Below are 18477 nucleotides of genomic sequence, written 5' to 3'. Positions count from 1 at the left end.
AGTCGGACTTGGCAGGACACCACTCCGAGCCAACTGTGAAATTTTCCCTCACAATGGCTTTGCACTTGAAGCGACAGAGGTCACAGCGGCAGTGGAGATTCCGCCCGTGGCAGCCACTAACTTTAGGGAAAACAGCATGGCTGTTGCTTTCCAGAGGGTACCTGGCCTCTTCCAAAGTGAGAATAAGAGGTGGCTGGCCTAAAATCCCAACCCCTGAAAGTGGGACCAGAGGGTTGCTATACTGCCAGCCCCAAGAAATTTGCAGAGGCCTTAGTGGACTGGAACCTCTGCAAGGAGTTATCAGCTGATGCCCCAAAGTGGGCATAACCTGGAGCTTTTCTTGCATATCCTGTCTTCAAATCCAGGAGTGCCTCCTCAACATTGTACCCGAAGCCATACCTCTTACCACACAGTCAACTGTGTCCAGCCCTGAATGCAATATTTGGTGGGAAGCATCTCTGCCATCTTGTACAGGGACCTCAAAGCCCTAGCTTACCTTTCGTTTGGGTAGGCGTTCGACCACGCCACACATTGCTGACCACAGATCAAAAGAAAATTTGGTCAGGGCACAAAACGTGTTTTATTGCCCAAAGGGCAAGACTACCGGAGATGAAAAAAGGTCTTCCTCCATGCATCCAACTTCTTGCTTTCTTTGTCCAGAGACAGAGAAGGAAATGTGGATGACTTTAGGTTGGTGGTCAAAGTCTGAACTAACAAGCTCTCAGGGGAGTCATGGGTGGAAAGAAATGTGGGGTCTGAGGGATTTGGGGACAAGCAGAGATAGTGCTTCTTGACCAATTCCTTTTTAAATGCGGAGACTGGGAAAGGCCTTTCTCGGGTCTCCTGCACCAGGGCCTCAACTGCCAGTTTGAAAGGCAGTATAGCTTTCATTCAAGGGCTTTTATTAATGTATTGTGCATTTGTATGGTGTTTATACATCAAGGATGAGGAGACAAAGGCAGAGGCGGTCCTACTAGGCCTTGTGAACATTTGGAACGTAAAAGTGCAGAGAGAAGGAAAAGTGACAGGGGAGGTAGTGGGGTATGTAAGTGCTAGAGGTGCCACACAGGGGTGAGGTGCCAGAGAGCCGGTTACACAGCAAATAGAAAGTGCCAGGCAGTGACCACATAGAAGGAGAGTACAATAGGTGCAGACCTGTGAGACCACACAGGCCAGTGGGTGCCCAAAGGCAAGTGCAGAGGGGGAGGGTGGAGGCTGCATGTGATTGGACAGAAGGCCAGGACCGAGAAAGGCACATAAGGGCCCAGGCCACCAATCTCAACGACTGTGGGCTTTAGCACGGGAGGGAGAGGGAGAAGGAGAAGGCGGAGGCAGAGGAGAAAAGGAAAGTCTTGAGGAGCTTGCAGAATTTTAGGACATCCGGCTCAAGACAGAGGAAGGGGGAGACTGCTCCAGAGGAGGGAGCCAGCAGAGGAAAGAGATCTGCAACCCGCTTGCTGCTTAGAGAAGTGCTTGACAAGCAGGGAGTTGGAGCCAGAGGATCGGAGAGATCTGGAGGGAGAGTATTTGGTTAGAGCAAGTTGTAAATAGTGTGGTCCTTGGCCCTATTTGGCCTTATGGATGATGCAGAGGGATTTGAATTTGAACCTTGCCGCCACCGGGAGCCAGTGGAGAGATTTTAGGGCAGGCGAGATATGGTCCCTGGGCTTGAGGCCAAGAATAAGACTTGCAGCCCTGTTCTGGATTAGCTGGAGAGAGGAAGAGGGTAGATTAAGGCAGAGGCGTTTGCAATGGTCCAGCCTAGAGAGTACCAGAGCTCTAGAGCATTGAGTTTCTGGGGAAAAGTGAGGGTACCTCTGAGGCGGAGTTGGAAATGGGCCTTCTTGGCAACATCCAGGATGTGAGGAAGGAAAGGGGAGTCAAAGATGACTAAGGTGCCTTGCTTCGGAAGTGGGAGAGGGGGGGAGAACCCATAGAGGGTGACTAGAGTGAAGGGAGGAAAGAAGGAACAGGAGCCCCAATAGGAAGGATCTCAGCCTTGCTGGCATTCATACAGATCATTAGAGGCGCACCAAGACTGGATAGCAGACAGGCAGTCAGGAATGGTAGAGGAGGTAGGAAGAGGTAAGTTTGAAAAAGAGTTGGGTGTTATCTGCATAACATTGGATGTGCGGGGAGAAGGTGGAGATAAGGTGACCAAGCGGGTAGAGATAAATGTTAAAGGGCCAGGGCGAAAGGGTAGAGCCCTGTGGAATGCCATAAGTAGCGATAGAAGTGGGAGAGTAGAAAGAACCCAGGATAACCTTGGAAGGACTGTCAATTAGAAAGGAGGCCAGCCAGTCCAGTGCCTGCTCCAAGATACCCATGATATCATGGAGCCGCTTTATGAGGATCGAGTGTTGACCGTATAAAGCAGAGGAGAGATCGAGTAGAATGAGAACAGCAGGTGAGTAAGAGTCAATCGATGAAGCAGCTCTTCACAAGTGTTCATGATAGCAGTTTCCGTGCCTCTGGATCCTAAGAATCCAGACTGCTGGTTGTGAAGGCGACCAACCAGCTCAGTATGCTCAGTATATGCTGGGTTTTCAAAAGTTTCCTAAGGAAGGGAGTGATAGAGATGGGGCGGTAGTTAGCGGGACAAGAGGGGTCAGCAGAAGGCTTTTTTTTTGGAGGGGGTGCGCACAGGAGTGCTTGAGGGAAGAGGGGAAAGACCCGATAGCAAGAGCACTATTACAGAAATTGGCAAATCCAGCGGCAAGGGAGCTGATGTTGTCCTTAATAGTTCTAGAAGAATAGAGGGAGACCTGCTTGGAGGAGACCTTCATAGAGCGGACAACTCTAGTGACCTCATCCGATGTGATAGGAAAGAGGGAAATCCGAAAAATTCAAATTTAACTTTCAGCCTGGAAGGGGCTGATAAACGGAGTGGCTCCTCCACTTTTGCCATTAACCTTTGGAATGAAGCCAGAGGCTTCCCCAGAGTCTGTAAAAGATCTAAGTGGCTTAAAGAAGCAAAATTAATGGATACGAACTGATTAGGCTTCATAGCAGGATTAGGAACGGCAATCAATTTGTTAGCAGCTCTGAAAAAGAAAGTCTGGTCCTATAAACAGCCAATATATCTGGCATTTATTGATTTCCAGCAGGCATTTGATTCAATATCTAGGAGACATCTGGCAAAAACTAGCAGAGGCAGGTTGTTCTAATTATCTGCTCCAGACAATAAATCAACTTCATTTGAATACCTCTGCACAGGCTAAATTAACGCAAGAGGGTTTGCTGTCCAAGTCCATTCCTACATCGAAGGGATTGAAACAAGGGTGTATTTTGGCCGCAATGCTTTTCAACTTCTATATTAAAGATTTGTCCAAAAATCTACAAAGTGTAAGAACCTTTCCACCTAAACTTGGAAGAGCGGGTTGAGCGCTCACTGCTGCGATCTGAGCGTGCTCTGCAGGTCGCAGGTTTGAATCCCGGCAAGGCCAACTTAGCCTTTCATCCTTCTGAGGTCGATAAATGAGTACCAATTTTGCTTGGGTGATATTGTTTGTAAATATGTGCTCTGTAAAGCGCTTTGGATTAAGGCGCTATATAAATAACACATCATTATTATCATTATCATTCTGTATGCAGATTACTTAGTCATATGTGATCAAGCGCCAACGGGGTTACAAAGACAACTGCAAAATCTAGCACAATTTGCCTCAGACAGCATGCTTACTATAAATATGAGCAAATCAAACATACTGCGGGGGATGCCAAATCTAACCGTAAAGAAATCTTCTTTATTTAATTGGAAAATAGGAAAACAAAAATTGGAAATAATTCACGAATACAAATATTTCGGAATACATTTGAATGATCAAAAAAATCAGCCCAGCCCTATAAGGAAGAGCTAAAGCATAAAATGCAATCCATGATCACTCAGGTAAAATTAGTGCACAAGAAATATGGAAAATGTTCTTACCTTCCGGTAATAAAATATTATAAAGGAAAAATAATACCCACCGTAACATACAGTGCCCATGCTAAATTACCTGAGCATCATCCAGAATGGGACTATTTGGAAGGGGTCTTCTGGAAGAACATCTTTCCCATACCCAGTAGCTTCTCAATCCAAATAGTCAGATATGAGCTAGGATTGACATCATTGAAGGCAATCGTATCATAGGATGACATAACACTTTACAATAAGTGTATGAATAAAGAAAGATTTCAGGAGTCACTTATTCCAATGCTGGCTAAATTAGTAGAATCTCCAGGAACCTCTTAGACCCCATGGAAAGAATACTGTGTAGTAAATATGGCCACAGCTGATATTGACCACATGTTGATTAACACAAATCCAAACAGAGCCAAACAAAAATGCTGGCTTGCTGATTGGAATGTAACTTGGTCAGAATGTAACAAACAAAGCCTTTACTAGAGGATACTGTGATCCAGAAGTATCTAGTCAAGTTCCCCGATCAAATACATCGGACACAACTCCTGCTGTTGCGTTTTGGCCTATGGCCAACAAATGCATTAATGACAGTAAGACAAATCGAAAGCGACTTGCCGCTTTTGTAAAATGCCGACCCATCAAGAGACTTTAGAACACCTAGTGGTAGAATGTTCACAACGGAAAATGTTAAGACATGAGTATTTTCATAATTCTTTCTCCAATTATCGTCTGCTAACCCAGAAGCAAATGTGGGTAATGATTTTTAATGCCAACCATCTATCATTAAATGTAACCACAATGAGGTTTTTGATGAAAATAGAGATTAAGCATGAGATAACTTCAAGCTATTATTGGTTTGAGACCAAGGTCCTACCCTGAAGGGAAAAGGAAAACAAAGAGGTAGTAACAAACAAAGAACTCACTGCCAAAAGGTAAATCAAGTGATTCATTGCCCTTGTGAAATGACTAAAGAGAAGATCTCTGCTTTTATGTTTTTTGTAATTTTGTTTTTCTGTAAATATATCATGTTTTAAGTTTATTTCGTTAGATGATTTTAAAAAGATGAAATTGTATTATATTCACTTTGTAGCACCTTATTTGATTGTTTGATATATATATATATTTGTAAAGCTGCATGTCAACTAAAACAAATAAAGAACTTTAAATTAAAAAAAAAACTTAGACAAATGTACGTATCCAGACCTGGGGCCACCAGCAGGTTGGAAGCCAGTTGCAATAGTCCCACCCTCTCTCCATGAAACTCCTTGGTGAAACAGCACACCCATCACTGGCATGGGATTCCCTCCCACAATGGATAGGATCACTCTCTTCGAAGATAATATTAACCATCTTTGACACAAATGCCCACATGGGTAGCAGGGCATACTCAAGAGCAGTTTTGGCACTACTGGTGCCAATGAGGCTGAGGTAGAGTGGGCCAGCGACCAATCATTGGATGGCTGAGGCGGAGCATTTCAGTCATCCATAGGAGCCAGGGCAGAGTCCTTAGGAGTGCGGCCATGATCCTGCACAGGGTCACTTTGACTTGTCCAATTGTGGTGGGACCTGATGGCACAGAGGCCGAAAGTGTGCGCAATGGGACAAAAGCAACTGACAGCTTGACAAAGAAATCAATCATCTTGAGCCTAGAGGCATCCCATTCCTCGGAGTAGGAGGATTGGGTGGGAAACGGTACCTGCAGAGCTGTTTCCTGGGAGTCCTTAAACTCTTTCCTTCAAAGAATAAGAATTGTACCAAGAGCAACTACCTTGCGAGTTTGACCTCTGGCAGTGCGGCTTCTCCTTTTGGACAGAGGACTGGTCTGCAGACCTCCCCTCTGTGGAATTTAACCTCAAACAAGACCTTCTCTGCATTTTCCTTGTGGAAAAAAGTTAACCCACTTTGCCGCCCGTTCCCGGATCACCTTCAGATGCACCACATGACATGACCAACAGTCATGAGGGACATGCATGTTCCTCCCCCGACCAGTAAAAGCATATCCGTTGGGGGTCGGACACCAACATTTGTCGGCTGCACTGCACGCAGGGCTTGAAGCCCTATGTCTTCGCGCGAGTATGCTCCGAGTAGCAGTGCTATTGAAGCAAACGGAATGCATAGAAAAAAGGAACTGAGGGCTTGTGGTGCAGCACCTCGATATTTATAGACCTAGACGTCATGTCTGGAGCTGGCTGGAAAGAGCCAAGTGTGCTGTGACCCCTGTTGGCATAAAAGCTTATGAAGATCAGCTACGCTGGAGATAGAATAACTATCTTAGATGAGGAATCCGTGGTTGGAAAAAATCCACTAGAAATTCAGTTTACCTTTGACTAGGTTGGTGATTCTTTAGACAAATTCTCATCCTCTCAAGGAAGCAAGAACTCTGCTTCCCAGACGAAGAGGAGAAGGGTTGCTTTGAGGTGTCCAGAGGATAGCATGATCTCTTGCAAAGGGGTTTCTTCTTGTCCTTTCAGGCTGCATCCTAAGAACAGTCTTCATCCGGCTACTCCTAGGAGCCACGCCTTCTTGGACAACCACTCTGAAGCACCCAGAGGGCCTTGGAATGCATATATCAGCAGGAGCTGCAATCCTCAAAGTTATGCTCTTCCCCAATGCAATATAAACATGCCTTGTGGGGTTCTGACATGATTAACTGCCCTTAGCAATGTTAGTAATGTGCCAAAGATGTAAACTGCTGAAAAAGTGAACCGTCTTCATTGGACAATGCTGGTTCCATATATACTGCACAAAATATCATAACCCTTAACTGCAGTGAGCCAAGCCGCATTGCTCCGCCTGGTGGTTGAAAAGGTTTCTTAAAAAAGCAGGTGCTCGTCAAGACAGATATGAGACAAGGAAGCTAGGGGAGGAAGGAATACATTGGAACTGCATATATGCCAGGAGTAGGTATTTATATTTCTGTACAATAGTCCAATTCTATTTAATTAAGTCAATGTCCAAATCTCCAGAATTGGGTGGGCGGTATAGAAGGGCCACCTTAAACACAAATTTATTAGCATATTTTGCTATCTTTTACAGACTAAAATACTGTGCATTAACAAACCACATAAGGACCAGTCAACAGACTTTAAATGTTTTAAATACAAAAGGACAATTTGATGAACTGGGCCACGGCCATTGTTTGAAACAAGGCAATATGGATCAATACACCATCTTGGTGGATGAACATGGGATCATTAATTATGTTCTTATGACAAGATTTGACACTTGTCAGTGTAATTGTTTAACTTTAGTCACACATGAATTTTGACTAACTAGTATGTCCGCATATTAACAGCTCTTTTTATTTCTATAGTTACGAATAGGTCATTACCTTTGTACAGCCAAGAGGAAGCTGGTAATGGATAAAACACATAGGTCAGAAAGTTAACTTTAATTCATCCATTAGTTCTTGCTTGAAGCAGGATATAATATATAGCTCCTGATCCTTGAATGTGCACTATCTGGCAAAGTTAAAAATAAAATAGCTATACACAGACCTGAATTTTCCATGAATTTCTGCTAGGTACTCATTGAGGACACCTAGGTGAGAATTTTCCCCTTCAAACATCTTGTTGGATGCAGCATGCTGTAAAATCTTCGCTATAGACCCCAAATTTCGGCGGTGATCAGAATGCAAAGCGCCTCCAGCAGAAACATCTACGACATCAAAGGCATCCGGCGCCACAACAGCAGGGTTCATAAAGCGATAATAAAGCAGGTTCCCCACAATCTGCAGAGAAGGAGCAAAAACCAGCATTCACAAATGTAGCCTGTGGGAAGGTAAGATTTAATTACATCTAGAAAGTTTAACAAACATTTCTCACAACAAGGATGACTAGAACTGTATGATATATTTTAAAGAACTTCCATTAAAAAAGAATTTGAAGTTTGTCAATTGAAGGGACAGCAAATAAAAACAAAAAAAGAGAAATTGTTCACCCATCAGGAGCGCTGTATTATGATCACCTTTAAAGGTTAGAGCAAAATAGAAAATGCATTTGGTATTCAATACTCACTTTTCATATCCTAGAAAATTCAAGTAACAAGACATCGCAAAATGATCCAGAGCACCACAATATACTTTGGCTGCCTTCAAGAGAAACACAAATTGCCTTGTTCCCATCTCATTGTAGCAAAGCTGAAATTGCTACACATCTCTGCAGCATATAGCAATCTAGATGGGCATTTGACATTAATATAAGAGTGGTGGTTAATTTTAGATACTGTCCTAAAGCACCCCAAGTTATTTTTCTAATGAGCAACACATCCAAATTAGTGTAACCACACCCCAGGATGCCGTGTACATCTGGGACCCTCTCCAACACCCCCGATATTCAACATCTGCCTGTCTTCAAGACAAACCCCAAGTAAACCCAACATTTCAAACTATCCCTAAAATCTGACAAATACTCCTGCTCCTAATAACACTAAACCCTGATTAACTCGCTATACAGATTCCATTCCATGGCAACATTCTCAAAGGAGCCATAGGCAGTAAACATCATACACCCATCGATACCAACAACCTGATTCAGACCTACCAATCTGGCTTAAGACATCATGGGAGTACGAAGAATGCCACGATCCAAGTGGTAGACTATGCTTGATGCATCCTGGAGGATAGCATTCCTGCATCCTGGTACTGCTCAATCTCTCACCAGCCTTCAACACAGTAGATGAGGTTGCAAAATGTGCACTTGCTTCTCAAATCTTTTTATTGAATTAAGCATACAGAACTTCAACTCATTAATATCAAGTTCATATTTAACATTATGTCACATCCTTAAACAACAAATATTACATTTGAAAAAAAGGAAAGGATGGGTCCTTCATCTTGAAAAATTAAATAATGTACACATGAAATGCATGAAAATACAATTAAACATACAATTCATTAAAGTCACATCATTATAAACTTCAATATTATCCTTTTTTGATAAGAAATTCTTGCAGATAAAATAGCCATGACATACAGCCAATCTTCACAAGTCTGTTTTCCCACACTTTTACAAATTGTCAACATCTGATTGTTCACTATAATAAAGGCTCCATTTAACCACATAGCTCTAGTAAATGCTTTTTGCTGAGGAATAGGTCCCAACACATACCTACAACTCCCATTTCCCTCCTAAGATAAGCCTGCCTGCTCTGCCAAACTACAAAAACCTTGAGTAATACAGACTTATACTAGAAGTTGGTTTTCTGTATACCAAGGGGATGGTTTTATAAAGACTTACCATAAATGGGCTTTAGAAAAACTGCCCTAACAGACGTAGCTCGACTAGAACTCCCTGTAGTGGCTTGCGCAACTAGGCCTGTTGGCGTGGGGTGGGGTGGGAAGACAGGAAAGGTGAATTGCCCCTGCCCCTAGTCAGCTGCTATTTATTTGTGAATTCTGTCCTTTGCCACAATGTTATAATGGGATTGGAGATGAGAACATTAAAAGGCAATGCCCTTAGTGTTTGCAGTCCCTTATCTAAAATGTCTGTTAGATAATAGGCAGACACAGGTTTTGCTGGTGTACCTAGCCCCAAGGCCTATGCTACCCTCTCCACAGTCGTCCTGTACTGTGGATTAGGGTAACCATAAGGGTCAGCCTGTTGCAGATCTAGCTCAGGGGACGCGCCTAACCCACTTGCACCATGTAGCCCCTCGGCTAGGAAACAATAGTCTCCAGTCACTCCGCGCATAGGCTCAAAGACAAAAAGGTAATTGGCCAACTTAATTGTCATAAATCGAACTTATTGAGTCAAAATAAGCCAATCGGGATTCGGGGATAAAGGAACGTTTGACTGTTAGTACAGACGTCTATGACATCGTTCCCATCAGGCCCATCAGCACTGAAACCTCACGGCCCCTCTGCGCTAGGGACAATTTCCTGGCCGATGAGAACGTTGGCATAGGACCAGACTTGGTGACCTGTGCGTCAAAACCACTGGGAGCAACTGGTGCCAAATTAGCCTGCAGCATCGAATTTTGAGTTGTTCTGCTGCAGCCATTTTAAACATCTGGAGCATTTGCTCCTTGAATGCCTCTCAATGTTCCTTTGAAGAGCCCGGGCAGACCTTACCGCAATCCTCTGACGAATCCCAGTCGTGCCTGTATCGATGGAGTATTTTTTTACTATTTTTACTATGGGAGGACGAGGAGGATGAATGGCATTGGCAATTCGATAGCTTCTTTGCCTACTTATGTCGCCTGTCCTCTTTTTTGGGCATGTGGTCTTCAATCTCATGTTCCGACGAGGCGGCCTGAGCGCTAATTTAGTCGATTCTTCACCAAGGGATTTTGGATTCATTTGTTGGCAGAAGCCGGATTTTTCAAGATCGTGATCTTTTCCTAGACACCACACGCAGATGCCATGCGGGTTGGTTTTCGATATCTTAGAGTTGCAGTCCTTGCAACACTTGAATCCTGAAGCCTTTAGGGGCCGACAATCAATGAAAGTCGATCGGAATTTTGATGAAAGTGTCAAATTCAAATATTCTCACGAGAAACGTTGCGAATATCGCGCGGAAAGAGGAACTGAGGTACGGGGCATAGTGAATTAGTATATATGCAGATGGGGACACAGCAGCAGACAAGTGGCACGGTCGGATCAAGAGGAGTCAAAGTCTATATTGGAGAACGCAATCCATTGAAATGAAGTTGTGTCAGAAGCTGAGCCAGCCATTGTAAAAAAGTTCACACATCTGAGTTCCTGCATACCCGTTAAAGGTGTTAGACTATGTGGGGAAAAAGGATTTTGACTTGGTCTCTGATGTTTCCCGAAGCCCTAAGGGGTAGTCACCTCCAGAGGGATCATGCTTTCTCTGCCCCCTAGTGGGTGCCAAACGCAGCAGGTTCACCTCCCGAGTCCCAAAGGGGTTGGCTCCACCTTGGGGAGAGGTAACTAACTACACAGATTTGTCACATCACTTAGGAAACACTGACCAAAGCTTTGAATCAAAAAGAATATGTATATATTTATTTTACACACTCTTAATTCCACACACAAATCACTATCATTAAAGCAAGTTAAAACAGTCAAGAAAAGTATACACAACTCCCTAATTAAATTGTAGACAAGTTTGAGCAAGAGTGAAAACTGAGCAAAATGGCACAGTGTAAAACCAAGCAGAAATGGCACTTTAACAATTTCTTCAGAGGGAGGGAAAGGTCATGTTATACAGGGTTAGACTCCTAAACACCCCAGCAACACTTCCCAATTGGATTGTGAACAAGTTAGGCAAGGCAGTACTTTAGCATAAGCAATACTTAGGTGAAAACCGAACAAAATTGCACTTCGCAATATTTAAAGGGGAAGGAAAAGGAGGTTATAAGAGTTTATGTGCACCAACACATTTGAGGAAGAGCAATCTAGAGAAGGCAGTTGTAACAGATTTAGCCACAGTCAATAAGCCTGCGCCAGAGTCAGTGGCACAAGGCAAAGTGACCAGGATCAAACTGTTGTAGTAGCTGCAGTCAAGTCTTTGTTTAACGGCTCAGAAAGGAGGGCGCAGAAAGTCAAAAGATAATGTTAGACAATAGGGGCGGCCAGCCCAGAAGGTAACTTAAGGATTTCAAACACCTTTAGCAGTACCCAATGAAGCGGGAGGCCTGGCGGAACAATGTAACTTAAAAGTGGATGAGGCTCCTGCAGTGGTGGTAGTTCCTGCAGGTCGGGAGATCAGGCAGAGGAAGAGAGGCTCTTGTCGTGGAGGAAAGTGCGAGTCACTGCACTGCCCAGGGATGAAGCCAGCCGCGGTGATGCCAAAACGGAATAAAAGGTGCGCTCCTTTAAATCGCGGTGGACGGGTGCCTGGCCATCCGGTCTCCGAGTGCTTGGCACTGGCGATTCGACCAAGGCAGGTCCTGGATGGCGATTGGCGAACTGGTTGGCCCCACAAGCTCATGGGAAGGAGACTCTTGTAGGTGAAGATCTTCTCGGGTCGTTGGAGAAAAGTGGTGAGGATCTGCAGGAGGGCTTCACCGGTGGTTCAGTCGTTGTAGATGTCTTCTGCTTCTTTCCTCTTCGGATTTCTTAGGTCCAGTGGCGAAGTCTTGTCCTCCAGTCCTCAGAGCCCTGCTTTTATGCAGAAAACCGTCATTCATACAGCCTAGCTGTCACTCACACAGCGGGGTGGTTATCCTGGCGGGATAAACCCCCAGCCTATCAGGGCAGAGTACGACTTGGGTTGCTTAGGCAACCCTGTCCAGGGTGCCTATTCCCCCTCCCACACATCCAGTCTACTCCAGACTCAGTGGCGCCGAGAGGAGGGCTTCTGTGCAGAAGAGAAAGACACGAGAAAGAAATATTATCAAAGACCTGGCAATAAAACCCTACCGGAGTAAAGTTAATAATAAAATAAACCAGCGGTATGTTATAGGCTGTCAGTAAAAGTGGTAGCCTCGAACAATGGGAAAATCCCAAAGGAAAATATTTGCGGTTGAATATTTATGGTAGTACCCACTGCCACCAGCCAGAAATTTTGGAGGGAGGGACTGGACGTTACCCTCTTGAAAATGAACACTAGGGAAAAACTATTAACCCTTTCCAGTACGTCCATAGTAAGATGGGTTGTACTGTATTTGTTCATAACTATTGACTAGTAAAGTCAATGGGGACTTTACATGCCCTGGGAGACAGTAGTCAGTCCCAGGGTATGAAGTCTATGTTTGGGGGTCACTATGACACCCCCGTGTTACTGCACTGAGGGCGCTGTGTAACACACATGCAAAAAGATGACACCTATGAGGGTGAGAAAAACCCCATAGACCATAAGCACAAAAATAACCTAAAACACACATCAGCAATATGCCTAAGAGTGGGAAAAAGAGTCTCACTCTTAGCAGGAGGAAAAAAAAAATAACCTTCAAATCCAGCAAAGCTGCTGGGGGACTCTATAGGTAAGGGACATTAGCCTTTTAAGCGAACTCTCCCGAACCCATGTGACTAGAATAAAGGATCAGATGGCGCTGGCCCATGTTTCTTTGCCAGATCACAGACGGGACTGAAGCCAGTAAGGCGCACAGTTCCAAATTCTGAGCCTCATCACCAGGTTAAAAAGGTAGATGTGTCTCCTTTTTGGGGGCAATCGTCCAAGATGTCTATTAGCTTGTACTGTACTTTGGGTCTAGAGGGGCTGATAATTGAAGGGTATCAACCACCTTCACCATCAGACCTTGGGCACCAGTGCAGAAGCCACTGCCGCCTTGGCAAAGATACCCATCATCTTCAGCTAATAGAAAGGGCTCCCAATTCCACAAGAGTGGAGGACTGTGTTCAAAAAGGTACCTGTGGTGACTTTTCCTCAGAAGAGTCTCTGAAGAGAGAAATTCTCTAAGAAGGAGAAGGTGTTTAAAGAACTGCCAGTTTACCGGGATCTCTTGCAGTGCTTTTTGTCCCGAAAGGAGACCATTATTCACTTCGACAAGTGGTGCCCCTTGACCTCAAACAGGTCTGTCTGTCGCTCATCCCTTTATGGAAGAAGGGGAAAAGCTTTGCAGCCTTCACTTGAAGCACCATGGGGTTCAGAGACAAGCAGGAATTGCAGTCCTTTGTTTCGTGTTATTCTCCGAGGCAGTATAGCCATCCTATGCGGATAGGAGATGGACATTTGTTGCCCACAGCCAATGGATGGTTTGAACCATGAAGACTTGGATAGATTAGGCATCTCAAATGGAAAAATACAAACCCTTCTAAGGAAGCAATGTTCCCGAAGCCAGTAGAGTATTCAGAACAAAGAAACCAAGTTCATGCAGCGTCTCAATATACATTGACTCCATAGTCATATCCGCTGTGAGGCACATAGTGGTGTCAGACGGAGCGCTGATGCACCCCGTGGTGACAAATGTTTTTGAAGCGCAGCTGCGCCAGGAGACCGATATCAAAGATGAGGAATCCATGGCAGGAAGGATTCCATTAGAAGGTTTCTTCAGAAGTCCAGGCAGGGGAGTCCGCGAATGGAAGGCAGACCCAGATTCCCATTAATATGGTTTGATACGGTTGGGGGGGGGTGGGGGAGGTGGGGGTCGATCTACCAGAAGTCATGCCTTTGGCATTACTGTCGAGGCAGGGGCTATCCACATCGTCACGGGCTGGAGTTTTGGGGACTGGCTGCACATGCATAAATGGTGCAAGTGGTCTCCTTGAACGTTAGGGGTTTGAATTCCCCAGTTAAAAGAGTGAGTCTCTCATTTCCTCAATGACCTAGAGACAGATATAGCCCTTATTCAGAAGATGCACTCTTGCAAGCAGACTGGAGGCCCTTGAGCAATAAAAGCTTTGGGGGAGGAAGGATAGCTCAGGAGCAACATGTTTGTCTTGGAAGCAAGATAACACGGTGCACCACACGTTCAGATCCCGATCCCACGCTTAGAAACCACTCACTGGTATTAAGCACATTATAAATGAACAATAACAAAAAAAATCAGCACTTTGCATCATCTGAAGGAAAGAAGGCAGGGGTAGCGATTCTCTGTAAAAGTGGGTTGGGACTGGAAGTAGGGATATCCCTTGCAGACCCCAGAGGGTAGATATCTATTGCTGAACTGTAGATTGGGTCAATGTTCCCCGACGTTAGCATCTATATACGCCCAGAACACTGATAAAGTCAGCTTCATGCTCAGCCTCACCCGGGTAATTGCTCAGTTGGCAATAGGGGACCTTATCATAGGGGGGGGTGTTGAATATGTTGATGGAAAAGCACCTTCATCACTCAGAGGGCTCGCAGGCTCGGGGAATCCAAGCCTGCGAGAAGTTGAAGTGGAAACTTGAGCGGTTGGGAGTCATAGATGTGTGGCGGGATGTTCATGGGGAAATAAGGGACTTTTTGTACTTTTCTCATATCCACAGGACTCATACGAGGATAGACTATGTCCAGTGGGTTACAGGGATGTGTAGTGGAAGTGGCGATTGGGTATATCACAATGTCTGATCACTCCTCGATGATGCTCAGACTTGACCTTTCACAGGTTGAGGCTCCTGAGCGCATGTGGTCATTAGATGAGGGATTCTGTTGTCAGGGAGGAAAATGAGAAGATAGATCACTGAGTACTTTGCCTATAATAACCCAGAGGACATATCCCATAACAACTGGGACACCCTTAAGCCAGTCCTCTGAGGCAAATTCTTGGCCATGGGCCCCCATTTGGCTAAGAAAAAAAAAGATGAGAAAGAACAGCTATTGAATGAGGTCTCGGTAGCAGAGCAAAAATACAAGGAGAGTGGCTCAGTACGAATTTTCCAGAAACTCAGAACCCTGAGGTCAGCTCAATACGATGGAGGTCAATAGGGCAGAGAGCTCTATAAAATCTGAAAAGCTGATTTTTACGAGCAGTCCAACTAGCCCAATAAACCCCTTGTGAGGGCATTGTAAGCCAAAAGGGTTAAGGGGCAGATCAGAGCGATAAAAGTCTTGGAGGAGAATATACATATGATGCAGACTGCATTGCGGAGGCCTTTCAGTCTTTTTATGAAAAGCTTTACACCGGAGAAGCTGAGGTGGGAAATGCCTCCAAGGACTACGTAGCAGCGGAGCAGTTGAGGCCGATCACATCCCAGCAAAGGCAAGAGCTAAACCGCATCTGCAAAAGTGAAGCCACTCTATAGTGGCAACGGTCTGCCCCTTGCGAGGCGTAACAGTCTGGGGCACAAATACATTGCATAAGAACAAAAAGGTGATGTTACGTCAAGGATTGGCTCTTTTGGTTGAATTATTTAAACACAGTTACACAGTCCAACCCTATTTTTCAACAAAGTTTCATTGCTACATTCTATCATAAAGAACACAAGACACCTCATACGCCCCAAGTGTGTAAAAAATCAACATATTATTGAAAACAAAAACATATAGAAATCTTCAATGTAACAATCACAAACAGGAATAAAGCAGAACAACAGTGAGACCTAGCTCATAGGGACACATTGAAATAATATTGACTTCGACAAATACATATTCTTGAACATGACCAAAAAGTACAACTAGTTCACACAAATCAAGAATCAATGCAAAAACCATTAACTCAGGAAAATATAAATCCAAAAGCAGTTGTGTAAAACACAGTGAGTCAAAAGAAACCGGTTGGAATTAACCGATATGTGAGACAGGACGGACATAGGGGATTGCATGTGGAAACTATATGCACAGTCCGTTCGTCTCAGGGGGGTGAGGGGGTGGGGGGTATAGCAATTAGTCGCTATTGTAGGATGCAGGGTTCAACATGTATGGAATGTTTGATTCCTTAGTTAAATAAATATATCTAAGTAAACATGTTTGTAGACCACTGCAAACTAGGTATGTAGTCCCAATGCCGGCGGTATTCTAACTATGTACAATTAATACCACCGGGGGAAACAAAATCGTAGTTAACCGGGCCCCATCTAAAACTCCATATGGATCCCATGTTACAACGACCGGGTAAACCCCCCCCCCCCCCCCCCCCACATGGCAGGAACAAAGGCTGGTCTGCATAACAGCAGATTGATAGATGTCGGGGACAGAGCACACAACCTATCCATCTGGTTATGGTAAAGGCCTGATAGTACTGGAGGTAGGGGGAGCCAAAAAGTGTCTGGCATCCAAACAGGAGATAGTCAGGTAAAATGCACCTGAAAACAAGCAGAGAATAATGCGGTGCTTTAATCAAGTGTAAGGGGTTAGATATATGGTGGTGTGAGTGCACCGTATCATCCGTAGTCTATGTGGATCATAAACATCATGACGCAATGTGTTTGTATATAGAGGTAGGAAAATGGTAGCTGTATCAATGAAAAAATAGATGCCAGCTGTTTGTCGTCTGGTTGTCGTTTGGCTGACATGCCACTTAAAAAGATGAATCTTATGCTGTGTGCGTCACAGGGGGCGCCGGGAGGGGTGCCAGGCAGTTCATTTCAAAGATGCACGGAACCCTTACAGGAACTGGCGTGGTGTATCTGGACCGGAGAGAGAAAATGTCACTTGTGAAGACGTGCCTCCCTTCATGTGATGTTCAGATACATCTACAAGGGCACTGAGCCCATGGTGAGAAGAACGTGTACAGGATGTGCGTTCGTGCGCAGCGGAGGGGACCCGTACCGGGTAATGAGAGTAGTTACTAAAACTCTCTGTTCGGTGTTCCCGGGAGCAGGGGCTACAGAGCGATGAGTGCTGCCGCACGTCAGTCTGTTGCGTAATGCGGAAGAATACTGAAGGTAACTATAGGTTACGACGGCCCGGGTGAGGGCCGGTAAAGCATTGCGCTACCTGATTGGTGTGCGTCACAGGTAGGCGGTGCCGGAGTGCAGAGGAACAATGAAGGCGACTATAGTGGCGGCGGCCGGAGAAACAATGCGCTATCTGATTGGTGCACGTCATAGATAGGCGGTGCCGGAGTGCGAGGAGTCAAAGCAACACTAAGAGAGAAGGGGAGAAGGTTGGGGGGGCAAGGGGGAGGGAGGGCGGGGGGAGAAGGGTGGGGGGAGAAAGGTGAGGGGGAAGGTGTAGTATAATAGTTGTAAGGATGACAGGAGGCGTCTTGGTAATAGTGATGTCCTTTATTCAGCATACGACATCATTCAACATATATTGATATTTAGGTGGTGAATCCACTTGGGCAGCTTGCCTCTAATGTAAGGGGTTGCAGCTGGGAGGCTGTAATGTCTTCTACTAGGCCTGGGGCCTAATTCTCGGAGGAACTGGGAGAGGACGTCTTCCCGCGTCCTCTGCTGCTCCGTAATGCGCGCCGAGCGCGGCCCTAGTGGCCGCGGCCAAGATCTCGCGAGAGTTGCGGCTCTCGCGATATCTCTACACACCTCCCCCTGATAATGCAAAGGCAGTTCATTGCAATACATAGTCATTGTATCTCACCGGTCTTCTGTATTCTCTTCTTGGCCGGTCACCTTTCTCGCTGTGGGCATCCTGGTGTTCCAGTTCTCGTTCTGCTGTCGGTGCATCCGGTTCCATCTCTGTTTCCTCCCTTTCTCCGTCATCATTCTCTGGCTCACGTTCTTCTCTCTCGCAGTCCATTCCTCCTTCCGCTTCTGATCTCTCCGGGGTCCTTGCTCTCTCTTGTCTCTTCTGGAAAAGGGCCACTCTTTCCAGGTTCCAAGTGCGCCCGTCTTCGGTGCGGACATGGTTGGTTCCTCTGTGGATCACTTTTATTGGTCTGCTGTATCGAGAGCCCGTGATTTGATCCTTTGTCGGTAGTCGTATTTTGATCCAATCTCCCCTTTAACGTCTGACACTTGTTTGGTACTTCTTCTGTAACTCCACGTTTTCATGCGTGTTTTACTGTTTTCAATTATCCACACCACCTCGGACATGTCTACTTCTTCATCTTCTCTTACTTTGGTCAGCCATGGTGGTATAAGCATCGAAGCTGCTCGTCTCCGTCTTAACATTCGAAACGGGGATATTTGAGTGATCCCGTTGGGAGTAAGTCTGTGGGCCGCTATGGCCTCTTTGGTTGTTTTGAGCGGGTCCATTCCGGAAGCGGTTGCTAGCTGGATAGCACCTTTTATAAATCTGTTGGCTCTCTCTACCAGTCCATTGGCTTGAGGATGATACAACACTGCTTTCTTCTGGTGTATGTGGTGCTTCCTCAGGAATTGT

General features: G+C 45.3%; 1 protein-coding gene across 2 annotated transcripts in view; it reads right to left on the bottom strand.

Annotated features, from left to right (window-relative positions):
• Positions 1-18477, bottom strand: part of IQGAP3 (IQ motif containing GTPase activating protein 3) — a 1503259-nt gene that overhangs the window by 342761 nt on the left and 1142021 nt on the right. For both annotated transcript variants that reach the window (XM_069607146.1, XM_069607147.1), the window contains exon 29: positions 7402-7634. In XM_069607146.1, the coding sequence (XP_069463247.1) occupies positions 7402-7634 (233 nt within the window). The remainder of the gene's footprint in view (positions 1-7401; positions 7635-18477) is intronic.

The sequence above is a fragment of the Ambystoma mexicanum genome, chromosome 1p, assembly GCF_040938575.1.
Source record: "Ambystoma mexicanum isolate Mex_15411 chromosome 1p, UKY_AmexF1_1, whole genome shotgun sequence".
NCBI lineage: Eukaryota > Metazoa > Chordata > Amphibia > Caudata > Ambystomatidae > Ambystoma > Ambystoma mexicanum.
This window is presented reverse-complemented; position numbering and strand designations above follow the sequence as displayed.